The sequence below is a fragment of the Rhinopithecus bieti genome, unplaced genomic scaffold (assembly GCF_001698545.2).
Source record: "Rhinopithecus bieti isolate Rb0 unplaced genomic scaffold, ASM169854v2 scaffold_947, whole genome shotgun sequence".
Taxonomy (NCBI): Eukaryota; Metazoa; Chordata; class Mammalia; order Primates; family Cercopithecidae; genus Rhinopithecus; species Rhinopithecus bieti.
In genome coordinates, this window is record NW_016803664.1 from 4,281,595 (window position 1) to 4,295,098 (window position 13,504).

A 13,504-nucleotide genomic window follows, 5' to 3' on the forward strand; every position below is an offset into this window, starting at 1 on the left:
TTAATCTAATGGTGCACATCCGTAGTCCCAGCTATTTGGAGAGATAAGGTGGGAGGATTGCTTGAGCCCAGGAGTTTAAGGCTGCAGAGAAGTACAATCACACCACTGCACACAGCCTGGGCAGTGGAGTGAGACAGACCCTGTCTCAAAAAAAAAAGAAAAAGAGGGCCGGGTACAGTGGCTCATGCCTATAATCTCAGCATTTTGGGAGGCTAAAACAGGAAGATCACTTGAAGCCAGGAGTTCAAGACCAGCCTGGGCAACAAAGTGAGGCCCTGTCTCTATTTAGAAAAAAAAAAAAAAAAAATTACCATTAGCCAGTTGCTGAGGTAGAAGGATCACTTCAGTCACTTCAGTCCAGGAGTCCAAGGCTGTAGTGAGCTAGGATTACACCACTGCATTCCAGCCTGGGTAACAGAGCAAGACCCTATCTCTCAAAAAAAAAAAAAAAAATCACCTTACCAGAAAGACCTTTCTGTACGAAATATTTCATGTAAAACAAAAGACCATTCTATATGAAATATTTTGTATAAAATAAAATCCTCCCTATCCTCTTTGCCCTGCTTTAGTTTTCTTCTTACTACTCATTTATTTGCTTGTTTATTGACTGTCTCCCCTGCTTAGTAATGTCAGCTCCAGCACGGAAGGGATTTTTGTTTCTCTCTCTCTCTCTCTCTCTCTCTCTTTTTTTTTTGAGACGGGATTTCGCTGTTGCCCCAGCTAGCCTTGAACTCCTGGACTCAAGTAGTCTGGCCTGCCTTGGCTTCCCAAAGTGCTGTGGCTGTAGATATGAGCCACCGTGCCCTCCGGTGCTAGAATAGTACCCAGCACACAGTAGATGCTTATTAAATATTTGCTAAATGAATGAATAGATGAAACATCACAAGAGACTGGAGGCATTGGTTTCCCTGGGGAAGGGAACTGGTTGGGGCAAGACTTACTTTCCACCATTGATCTTTTCATATGTTTTTAAAGTTTAACAATGGGCTATTTAGAAAAATTAACTTTTAAAAAAGGAATTTTTTATAAAAAGGAGAACTTGTTTAACAGCATTGAATTCTGCTGGAGAAGTCAAAGTCAGACTGAAAGAGGCCTTTTGAATTATAATATGGAGGCTGTTGCAGTGCTAACAAGAGCTGTTTTGGGGAATAATAGGAGTGGCAACCAGATGGAATTGGTTGAGGGTAAGGTAGGGAGGATAAGATGGAGAACAATAGATCTTTCTCTCCAGGGGTTTGATGTGAAAACAGGAGAGAAATTGGAAGGGGATGATGGAATGGACTGTGGGAACATTGAAATATTTTAATCTCATTTTTTAAAATTTAAGTTATTGAATAGATTTTAAAAAGTCACCTGTTTCTAAATTCACAAATGATAGGGCTTAGCCATAGACCTCCTGTGATTTGCTGGGCCAAACCAGGCAAAAAACTTTATGAAATAATGCTTTAGATGAAATGTTTCATAGAGTTCTAGCCCTGAAATTGTCTACTGAGTTATGATTAATCTTGGTTTCTAAATAATATAGATACTTGTCACATAGATGTGGCTAATAATAATTACTGGAAGGAATTAGATTTGCTGGGAATTATGATTTCACTCCGATACTTAGGAGTACTGATAAGTGCTAACTTCAGCAGCACAGACATCAAAATTGGAAAGATACAGAAAAGATTAGCATGGCCTGTAAGAAAAGAAAAAAGAAGACCAGTCTGAGCAACAAAGTGAGACCTCATCTCTCCAAAAAATAAAAAGAAAATTAGCCAGGTGTGGTGGTACACGACTATAGTCCCAGCTACTTAGGGAGCTGAGGCAGGGGGATTGCTTGAGCCCAGAAGGTCAAGACTGTAGTGAGCTATGATTGCACCACTGCACTCCAGCCTGGGTGACAGAGTGAGACCCTGTCTCCCCACCACCACAAAAAAAAAAAGAAAGAAAACTAAGTACTGATAACTTTCTCTTCAAGCTTAGTAATAGCTATGTTGTTTTAATTAAAAATATTTTTAACATGATATTCACGTAGTTATACAACTCAGAAGGTACAAAAGTCTGTCACCTACTCTACTTCCTAGCCCAGTTTCCCTCCTCAGAGGCAAGTGAGGGTGGCATTTTCTTCTATATCCTTCCACAGACTGAGCACATACAAACAAATGCTTGTGTATATTTTGTTTTTCCTTTTCTGTTTCGTACACAAATAGTGATTTATTATACACATTCTTCTGTACCTTGCTCTGTTATTGAAGTAAAATTCTACTTTAAAGCAAGATGGATTGATTGATTGATTTTGAGATAGAATCTTGTTCTGTCACCCAGGCTGGAGTACAGTGGCACGATCTCAGCCCACTGCAACCTCTGTCTCCCAGGTTCAATAAATCCTCCTGCCTCAGCCTCCCGAGTAGCTGAGATTACAGGCGCAAGCCACCACCACCACGCCCAGCTAATTTTTTTTTTTTTTGAGACGGAGTCTTGCTCTGTTGCCCAGGCTGGAGTGCAATGGTGTGATCTCGGCTCACCACAACCTCTGCCTCCCTGGTTCAAGTGATTCTCCTGCCTCAGCCTCCTGAGTAGCTGGGATTACAGGTGCCACCACCAAGCCCAGCTAATTTTTGTATTTTTAATAGAGACAGGGTTTCACCATGTTTGTCAGGCTGGTCTCGAGCTCCTGACCTCAAGTGATCCACCTGCCCCAGCCTCCCAAAGTGCTGGGATTATAGGCGTGAGTCACTGCGCCTGGCCCTCATTGGATATTTGAATCCCCTCAATAACATCCCTCATGAAAGATTTTTTTAATTTTTTTATTTTTTACACGGAGTTTTGCATTGTTGGCCAGGCTGGAGTGCAATGGTGCGATCTCGGCTCACTGCAACCTCTGCCTCCTGGGTTCAAACAATTCTCCTGCCTCAGCCTCCCTAGTAGCTGGGATTACAGGTGCCCGCCACCACCCCTGGCTAATTTTTTATATTTTTAGTAGAGACGGGGTTTCACTATGTTGGCCAGACTGGTCTCAAACTCCTGACCTTGTGATCTGCCCGCCTCGGTCTCCCAAAGTGCTGGGATTACAGGTGTGAGCCCCCGCGCCCGGCCAAAAGATTTTTTCCTGGCATTTTTATTTTGTGGCATGCTAGTGATCCTAATCCACTGTATACAAATGGAAGCTTCTCATCCAGCCTTACTGATGTGAGTTCTGGGCACTTCATGCAGTAGCCTCAAGTTTAAGTAGCTATGTCTTCACATATTCATTCATCTCCTACATTACAAAGGGCCTTCTACATGCTAGGTAGTATCCTAGGAGCTGGGATACAGTATAGAAAAGACAGTGAGATATCTGTCCTCATGGAGCTTACATTCTAGTGGAGGAGACAGAAGCACAGTTTCAAGCAGTGGTAACTATTAAAAAGGAAGATGAAGTAAACCAATAAAAAAATGATTTAGTGTGTGTTTGGTATGGGACTATTCTAGGTAATGATCAGGGGAGCCTCTCTAAGGAGGTGGTATTTGCATTGACACCTGAATAAAATAAAGGAATGAGCCATGTAAAGATCTGGCAGAAGAGCATTACAGACAGGAAATGGCATGTGCAGAGGACCCTGAGATAGGCATGAGGTTGGCATGTTGAGGAAGAACAAGAAGTTTGTGTGTCTTAAGTGGAGTGACGAGAGTGAGTAAAGGCAGATGAAGTTGGAGAGGTAGCCAGGGCCATATCTTATAGGGCCTTGCAAGGTATTGGGATTTTTTTTTTTTTTTTTTTTTTTTGAGAAGGAGTCTCGCTCTGTCACCCAGGCTGGAGTGCAGTGGCCAGATCTCAGCTCACTGCAAACTCCGCCTCCCGGGTTTACGCCATTCTCCTGCCTCAGCCTCCCGAGTAGCTGGGACTACAGGCGCCCGCCACCTCGCCCGGCTAGTTTTTTGTATTTTTTTAGTAGAGACGGGGTTTCACCGTGTTAGCCAGGATGGTCTCTATTTCCTGACCTCGTGATCTGCCCACCTCACCCTCCCAAAGTGCTGCAGGCGTGAGCCACCATGCCTGGCTCTTTTTTCTTTTTTTTAAAGATAGGGTCTCACTCTGTTGCTTAGGTTGTCCTTGAACTCCTGGGCTCAAGTGACCCTCCCACCTCAGCCTCCCAAAGTGCTAGGATTACAGACTTGAGCCACTGCACCTGGCCTGTAAAAAGTATTTTTGAGAAAATTGGGGAAATTGAATTATGGACTCAATATTAGATGATGTCAAGAATTATTGCTAATAATAAGTGTGATTGCATTGTAGTTATTAAAGAAAATATCTATATTTTATAGTGATATGCACTGAAATATGTGGGGGTGAAATGACAAGGCCTGGGAGAGATGAAGCAAATATGTCAAAATCTTGATAACTGTTGTATCTAGAGTGGATATTACTTGTTAGATAATATCTAATTACACTTAGATAATATCTAAGCAGATATTACTAGTTCTTTTTGTGTATATTTTAGTATTAAGAAAAATTTTGTAATGAAACATTTTTTAAAAGAATGCACCTTGCGAGAAGGGGGCAAGAATGGGATTAGTAGGAAGCTATTGCCACAGACCAGGTGAAAGATAATAATGTGTTGGACTGAAGGTGAAGTAATGATGGAGGTGGTAAAAAGTGAACAGATTCAGGATATATTCTTTTAAAAATTGGTGACAAATCCTTTTATTGATCCCAGTGGTATCATGCAGCATCCAAAACTATCTGTGATTTCTTTTTTTTTTTTGAGACAGAATTTCGCTCCTGTTGCTCAGGCTGGAGTACAATGGTGAGATCTTGGCTCACCACAACCTCCACCTCCCGGGTTCAAGTGATTCCCCTGCCTCAGCCTCCTGAGTAGCTGGGACTACAGGCATGCGCCACCATGCCCAGCTAATTTTTGTATTTTTAGTAGAGACAGGGTTTCACCATGTTGGTCAGGCTAGTCTCAAACTCCCGACTTCATGTGATCTGTCCTCCTCAGCCTCCCAAAATGTTATGATTACAGGTGTGAGCCACCGTGTCCGGCCTGATTTCTTTATTATATTTTATTATTATTATTATTATTTGAGACAGAGTGTTGCTCTTTTGCCCAGGCTGGAGTGGAATGGTGTGATCACAGTTCACTGCAGCCTAGAACCTTGCAGGCTCAAGCAATCTTCTCACCTCCGCCTCCCTCACAGCTGGGACCACCGCACCCACCACCATGCCCAGCTAATTAAAAAAATTATTTTCTAGAGCCTATGATTGATTGATGTTTTTTTTGAGACTAGCTCTCACTCTGTCACTCAGGCTGGAGTTCAGTGGTGTGATGATGGCTTACTGTAGCCTCAGCCTCCTGGGCTCAAGTGTTCCTCTCACTTAGCCTCCCAGGTAGCTGGGACCACAGGCACACACCACCTTGCTGGGCTAATTTTGGTATTTTTTGTAGAGATGGGGTTTCACCATGTTGCCCAGGTTGGTCTCAAACTCCTGAGCTCAAGCAATCCACCAGCCTCAGCCTCTCAAAGTGTTGGGATTAAGAGCGTGAGCCACTGTGCCCGGCCTGATTTCTTTAAATGCTAGAACTTAAAACATTAACTGATTATCCCCTTAAAAAGAAAGAATAGGCCGGGTGTGGTGGCTCATGCCTATAATCCCAGCACTTTGGAATGCCTAGGCGGGAGGATTACCTGAGGTCAGGAGTTCAAGACCAGCCTGGCCAACATGGTGAAACCCTGTCTCTACTAAAAATACAAAAATTAACCAGACATGTTGGCACATGCCTGTATTCCCACCTACTCAGGAGGCTGAGGCAGGAGAACTGCTTGAGCCCAGGAGACGGAGGTTGCAGTGAGCTGAGATCGTGCCACTGCACTCCAGCCTGGCCGACAGAGTGAGACTGTCTCAAAAAACAAAAACAAAGCAAAATCAAAGAATAATAGTAGCTTTTCTTATTTATAGTTTTCTTTCTTTCCCCACCAAGATTTCCAAGAGTAACCATAAATTAGTTTTATCATTAGAAAAAAAAAAACCTAAACATTAAAAAAATTCTTGGAACACCATCTGTATTCCTCCATAATGTCACTTTTTCATAAAACAATCAGCTGAGTTTAATCTATTACACCAAATAGATCTCTTGGTACCTAAGACTCAGGGAAAACTAATGGATTGAAATGACTAAGATCAGAGAGCAGAATCTAACTAGCCATGCTTACCTCTCAAAATGATATCTTGTTAACTAAGCATGGAATTAGATAACTAATTGTTATAAAAGGCAGACTATAGAAATATATTTACACCAGCCTGGGCAACATAGTGAGACCCCGTTTCTACAAAAAAATTTTTTTTAATTAGCCAGGTGTGGAGGTTCACACCTGTAGTCTCAGCTACTAAGTAGCATGAGGTGGGAGGATAACTTGAGCCCTGGAGATCAAGGCTGCAGTGAGCCATGATCATGCCACTGCACTCCAGCTTGGGTGACACGCCAAGATCCTGTCTCAAGAAGAAAAGAAAAAGAAGAGAAGAGAAGACATATATTTAGGAATATGATGTAACAAAATGGAATGTCGCGATTATCCTGCTTAACTAACAAACTATTATTAATATAAAATGACCGCTAACATTTGGATCACAGAATTTCTCTAACTTTTATGGTATTTCAGTTATCTACTTGTACTCAATGAACAATCCCTAAGCTAAGTAACTTCAAGCAACAGTGATTTATAGGTTGATGGGGCTCAGCTGGGTGGTTCTTCTCCTCTGCGTGGTGAAGCTGAAGTCACATCTGCAGGCTCATTCAACTGGGAGCTTAGCTTGGGCTGTGCCATTGAAGATGGCCTCTCATCCTCTAGGGCCTCTCTCCACTTGGCACCCAATATTCAGTAATCTATGCTGAAGCTCTTGACATCATGGAGGCTGGTTTTCAGGAAGGAGCTTTTCAAGAGGACAAGTGGGTATCAAGCCTCTGCTTGTATCATGCTTTCTTTTTTTGATACATTGTGTCTCTCTGTGGCCCAGGCTGGAGTGTAGTGGTGCTACTATCTTGTCTCAGTCACTACAAATTCCCTGCTCTGGGCTCAAGCATTCCTCCCACCTCAGCCCCCTGAGTAGCTGGGACTACAGGCTCATGCCACCATGCCCAGCTAATTTTTGTATTTTTTGTGTAGACTGAGTTTTGCCACGTTGCCCAGGCTGATCTTGAACTCTTAGGCTCAAGCAATCCACCTGCCTCAACTTCCCAAAGTGCTGGGATTACAGGCATGAGCCATCGCCCCCGCTGCATCTTTTTTTTTTTTTTTTTGAGACAGAGTCTTGCTCTGTCACCCAGGCTGGAGTGCAGTGGTGTGATCTCAGCTCACTGCAGCATTTGCCTCCTGGGTTCAAGTGGTTCTCCTGCCTTGGTAACTAGAATTGCAGGTGCAAACCACCACACCTAGCTAATTTTGTATTTTTAGTAGAGATGGGGTTTCACCATATTGGCCAGGCTGGTCTCAAACTCCTGGCCTCAAGTGCTCCACCTGCTTTGACCTCCCAAAGTGCTCGGATTATAGGCATGAGCCATCGTGCCTGGCCAGCAACTTGCTTTCTAATGTGGGGGGAAAAAAAAAGGCATATGACCAAGTCCAGATTCAGTGTGGGACGGGGACTATACAAGGGCATGAATACAAGGGTGCATCATTCATTAGGGGCCACCAATGTGACAGTCTACCCACATGGAGCAACAGGCCTTCTGAAACTCTAGACACAGAATTCTGGCCTTTAAGACTACAAAATAGCTGAGGCACGGAATCTTTCTGCCTGATTTGGCTACTTCTACTCTGGATGCATTCCTGCTTGAGAATCTTCTATAACTCTTTTTCTCTTTTTTTAGAGAATGGGGTCTCACTGTGGTCTCTAACTCCTGGGCTCAAGCTGTTCTCCTGCTTCTGCCTCTCTACCTACTGGGATTACAAGTGTGAGCCACTGCACCTGGCCTATAACTCTTTTTTACCTTTTCAAGCCTCTTTTGAAAAAATATCCTCACATCTGTTTTGTTCTGAGTGGTCTTTTGCTCTCTGCATTTATACAGTTTGTACTCTGTATAAACTGCAGTTTTTAAAGTGGTTAGATTTAGTGACAATTTTACTGCTATTTTTCTCTCCTCATGTAACTTCCTAAAGATATTGTCAGTGTAGTAATGGACACACTAGGTGTCTTTCCCCCCTTCTCCCTAAGGGTTTATTATTTCCTTCCAGTTATGATCCAGATTACTAAGCTACGCTTCCTTCATTCTGTATTAATTGAGGGCCTATACTATATTGCCGTATCTGGGTAGCCCAGTAAATAAGCTTTTGTTTTCATGGAGCTTATATTAGAGTATGGGAAGTGGGACAGTACAGAAGTAAACACCAAGAACGAAATAATTTCAGCTAGTGATAAATGCTGGGGAGAAAATTAAACAGGATAATGTGAGAGGGAGTGCCCGGGGTAGAGATGGGGAGCTCCTTTAGCTTGCAGGGTACATAAGGCCTTTCTAAAGAAAGACATTTGAGCTGAGACCTGAATGATAAGAAGCCATCCATCCTGACAGGGTGACCAACTATCCCAGTTTGCTTGAGACTGAGGGATTGCTCAGCACATGGAACTTTTGGTGCTGAAACCTGCAGTTCCAGGCAAACTGCAACAGATGGGTAGCACAAGAAGAGGGAATAGCAAGTACCAAGGCCCAGCATTAGGAGGAAGCATGGTATTTTGGAGGTGTGACAGAAGGCGAGTATGGCTAAAAATGTGGTGAGAAAGGGTTGAGTTGAGGCAGATGTTGCTGAGGAGGTCAGCAGACATTGGCGCTTGTGAAGCCCTGTCAGTAATTTGAATTTTATCATAAGTGTGTTGGAAAACCACTGCAGGGTTTTAAATGAGGGAAGACATGGTTTTACTTTTTTTTTTTTTGGCGGGGTGGGGTGGGATAGGATCTCCCTCTGTTGCCCAGGCTGGAGTGCAGTGGTGCAATCATGGTTCACTGCAGCCTCGACTTCCTGGGCTCAGGCGATCCTCCTGCCTCAGCCTCCCTTGCAGCAGGGACTACAGGCATGTGCCACTGCCTTTGGATAATTTTTTTTGTGTGTGTATGTGTGTGTGTGTGTTTGAGATGGGCTGGTCTCAAACTGTGTTGCCCAGGCTGGTCTCGAACTCCTGGGCTTAAGTGATCTTCCCTTCTTGGCCTCCCAAAGTGCTGGGATTACAAGTGTGAGCCACTGTGCCTGGCTTTATTTACATTTTTAAATGATCACTGGTTATGCAGAGAGTAAACCATTGGGGTGCCCGTGGAAGTGGGAAGACAGGTTGGGAGACTGGTCTAATCATCTCTCTTGAGATGATATTGACTTGGACCAGAGTGGTTGCCAGGAAGGAACCTGGGCTGCTTCTCACTCCTCCCAGCTCTTCCTCTCCTTCCTAAATCAGCAGCTTCTTACTCTGAAGAGTGTCTTTGCTGAAGTAGGGATTTCCAGCAGATTTACCATTTTGTAGCAAACTTCAGCCCTACTTGTATCACACAGGTGCTTTATCAGTTTTCCTTTGCAGTATTTTCAAAGTACTCAAATACAATAATATAGCGTTTTGTTTGTTTTTAAGGTATCTATTGATTTTCTCATAGGGCCAGATTGGGTAATGCTTTTGAATGCCAAGCTTAAAGGGATTGATTTTTATCTTGGATGCTTTTGAAGGAGTATATTTAGAATTGCACGACATAAATAGAGCTATGCTTGCTAAAAGTTAATCTAGTAGGAGAGTTGGGGTAAGACAATGAAGTAAGAGGTGGATGTGTTGAATTTTAGGTGACAGGAGGCTGTTCAAGTAGAAATGTCGGTGAGGAGGGTGAGGGGCAGTTAGAAAAGTAGAACTAGGCCGGGCGCGGTGGCTCAAGCCTGTAATCCCAGCACTTTGGGAGGCCGAGGCGGGTGGATCACGAGGTTAGGAGATCGAGACCCTCCTGGCTAACACGGTGAAACCCCGTCTCTACTAAAATACAAAAAACTAGCCGGGCGCGGTGGCGGGCGCCTGTAGTCCCAGCTACTCGGAGGCTGAGGCGGGAGAATGGCGGGAACCCGGGAGGCGAAGCTTGCAGTGAGCTGAGATCCGGCCACTGCACTCCAGCCTGGGCGACACAGCGAGACTCCGTCTAAAAAAAAAAAAAAAAAGAAAAGAAAAAAAAAAGAAAAGTAGAACTAGATCTTAGTAGCAAGGATGGGTCTGTAAATAGAAATGTGGGAGTCACCATAGAGAGTCGGAGTTGGATTTCGGGGAGGGCCCTGATCTGTTTATTCAGCAAGCAATTGAGTATTCATTGAATGCCTCCTAAGTGCTGGGGATGTTAAGGTGAACAAGGCAGGCGGATCACTGTTCTCAGGAAGTTGGCATTCATTGGGGCATGTTAAAGTAGAAGGGCAAACAATAAATGACTTCATGAGTAAAATAATTTCAGAGAGTAGTAAATGCTGTGTAGATAATGAAACAGCATGATGTGCTGTGGCTTGGGGATGCTGGGGAAGAATCTTTTTTAGATTGGCAACCAGGGCAGGCCTCTTTGAGTAGGTAACGTTTAACTGAGACCTGAATGATAGGAAAGAGCCAGCCTCTGGAAGGTCTAGGGATAGAGCATTCCAGATGAAGGTCTTGGACACCAGGGCTAGGTCTAATCTTGGGAAAGGTCCCATTTAAAAAAATGAAGATGTTGACCAGCAAAGAGAGAGACAGGAAGGAAAGCAGGGACTATGCTGGCTTCACTCACCAGCACAGTGAGCACTTTACACAGAGGTAAGTGTTCATGTTAAAAAGAAACAAACCAGGCTGGGCATGGTAGCTCACGCCTGTAATTCCAGCACTTTGAGAAGCTGAGGCAGGCAGATTGCTTGAGCCCAGGAGTTCAAGACCAGCCTGGGCAACATGGCAAAACCCTCTCTCTACAAAAAACATTAATACAAAAATTAGCCAGATGTGGTGGCGCATGCCTGTGGTCCCAGCTACTTGAGAGGCTGGGGTGTGAGAATCATCTGAGCCTGGGGAGATTGAGGGTTCAGTGAGCTGTAACCACGCCACTACACTCTAGCCTGAGTGACAGAACAAGACTCTGTCTCAAAAAAAAAAAGAAACCAGGATTGTGTTCTGCCACCAACACTAAGGAATCAGAATCCTAAGAAGGATGGCAGTGATGGCATGACCTGCAAGAAAGTCAAGGAAAAGGTCACTGGTTTTGGGGTTAGGTCACTGGTGAACCATTGAGATTGCCAACTCATTAGAGGGTGCTGAATTCAGAGACCACCAACTGCAAAGGGTTAAAAAGCAGGGAATGGGGAAATAGAAACAGCATTTTTGGACTCTGTAACAAATCTTTTCTTTGTCATTTGTGAACATGTCTTAAAATACTCCCCCACTAAGTACACCCACCTTTGGGAATCTTTCCTGGCTGTGCTCCTGAGTTTACTCACTTTCTCTTGCCCCTTCTGTGTTACCGACCTTTCCCTGTGCACTCGTCTTTTGCTTTCCCTTTGCTTCTGAATATTTGCCATTTTGCACTCCCATTCCCTTTTATCTCCACACCCCACAACTGCAAGCCAGTCCTGCCTGTCTTTGCTGGTGGGGATCTGGTTCTTGGATCTAGAAAGGGGCCATGACAGATTTGACAAAAGGGATGATATTTTGATGGGCCACCAAGGTTTTGTTTAAGACTTGTGAATATGTGAAAACAAAGAGAAGGAAGTCAATGGAGAGGGAGGCACTAATGATGAAGAGGCAGAGGGGAGCACAGGACATGAGGCAGAAGTGGAAGGGTTCATCTTCAATAATATGAGGTGAAATCCTTTTTCCTCTGAATTAAGACGAAGGAAATAATACATGAGGCTGGGTCCCAAGATTCTTAAGTTGAAAGAGACGTGAGTAGGAGAAGCTTGTGGTAAGTGGTCTGGATCTTTTTAGCAATACAGAAAGCCAGGTGGAATAAAAAAAAAAAAGAAGAAGAAAGAAGAAAACCAGGTGGTTTGCTAAAAGTTAAGCTCAGAATTGGTGAAGGAATTTTGGAGTTACCACTCCAAAGATTTTTCTGGGGAATAACCAAGTGGTGAATGAAAGAACCACAAAGCACCAGCAAAGATCCAGTTGAAGTTGATGTGTATTTTTAGCAAAATCTGCCTTTGTCCAGGCTTGCTCTGCCAGGGCCTGAGCAGCTGGTGCTAATGTTAACTGCTGTTAATAAAGAGTTTGGATTTTAGCCACTGAAGATATTTTGAGACATTATCCCCGTAGTTGTCCTTAACAGTAAATCAAAGACTGATTGATTTGTTTTCCTCTCGTTTGACTTCAACATGTCAGAGGCATGTAATTAGTAAGTGCTGCCTGTGGAATCCAGTATAAGGAATTTTAATCAAAACTTTTCATAGACTTATTAAACATTATAGCTATTATGAAAAGTGAAAGCTCTCAAACTTATCATAGTCTCTTTTGTTTGTAGTAGTTTCTATAGCACATTTAAGTTGTAAGATGTACATCTACTCAGGTGCAGTTTTGAAATATTTTGATTTACTCACAATAATATCCTCAAGTAGAAATTTGCTGACTAAATGGAAACATATCATTTTAGGACCTCCTTTTTTTCTATATTAGGTTGAAAATGGTGTATTTGTAGCCAACCCTCTTCAGGAACGCACAATTCTAATGAGAAAAGAGGGCGAATCTGCAAAAAGCATTAATGAGATGCTTCTAAGTAGACTTTCTCGGTATAGAGCCTCCCCGTCAGCAACCCTTGCTGCCCTGACTGGTTCCACCATCTCCAACACACTAAAAGAGGATCAAGCAGGTATGTTACTCTGTGCTTCCTAGATCTGTTTCCTTATATAGCTCCGTTCAGCTACGTCTTATTGTGCACTTCCTCCATGCTGTGCAAAGCCCTTTCCTTTGCATAGTTGACCTTACTGGTCTTCCAGTCATTGTCCAGCTTTTTATTCCAAGCCAATACATGTTGTAGGCTATGGACATAAATTCATATGAACCTGTAGGAATGCAAAACAACCCCATGTTAAACTGTAAACATCTTATCATCGTCACCATTCATATAAATTAGTTGATTTCATATTTCACATATGCTTTGTGAATGTGAAAACCTGATACTTAGCATCATCTTCCCTAAATACAGTCTTGACCAAGCAAATAACAGAAAAGCCCTTCTACAGTAGATATTTTGTTTTTTAGAATTTATCTTTTAGTTTTTGTAACTTAATGTTTTAAAATAGATAATACATGTACAGAATTTGAAAGTCAAAATAATGTAAAAAGGTATATGCAGAGAAGTCTTATTCTCACCACGTTGGTAAATTTTATATTCTGCCCCCACCCTACCCCACCACAGGTAACTATATTTATTAGTTTTCATTTATCCTTCCAGTGTTTATTTATGCAAGCATAATTAAAGATGAATTTATATGTTCATAATTTCTGCCTTTTCTTAATAAAATGTAGTATACTATATACACTATTCTGCACTTTTTTTTTTTTTTTTTTTTTTTTTTT

General features: G+C 42.8%; 1 protein-coding gene across 7 annotated transcripts in view; it reads left to right on the forward strand.

Moving 5' to 3' along the window:
* Positions 1-13,504, forward strand: part of HECTD4 (HECT domain E3 ubiquitin protein ligase 4) — a 229,395-nt gene that overhangs the window by 87,460 nt on the left and 128,431 nt on the right. For all 7 annotated transcript variants that reach the window (XM_017847150.1, XM_017847162.1, XM_017847117.1 and 4 more), the window contains exon 8: positions 12,602-12,794. In XM_017847150.1, coding sequence (XP_017702639.1) covers positions 12,602-12,794 — 193 coding nt within the window. The remainder of the gene's footprint in view (positions 1-12,601; positions 12,795-13,504) is intronic.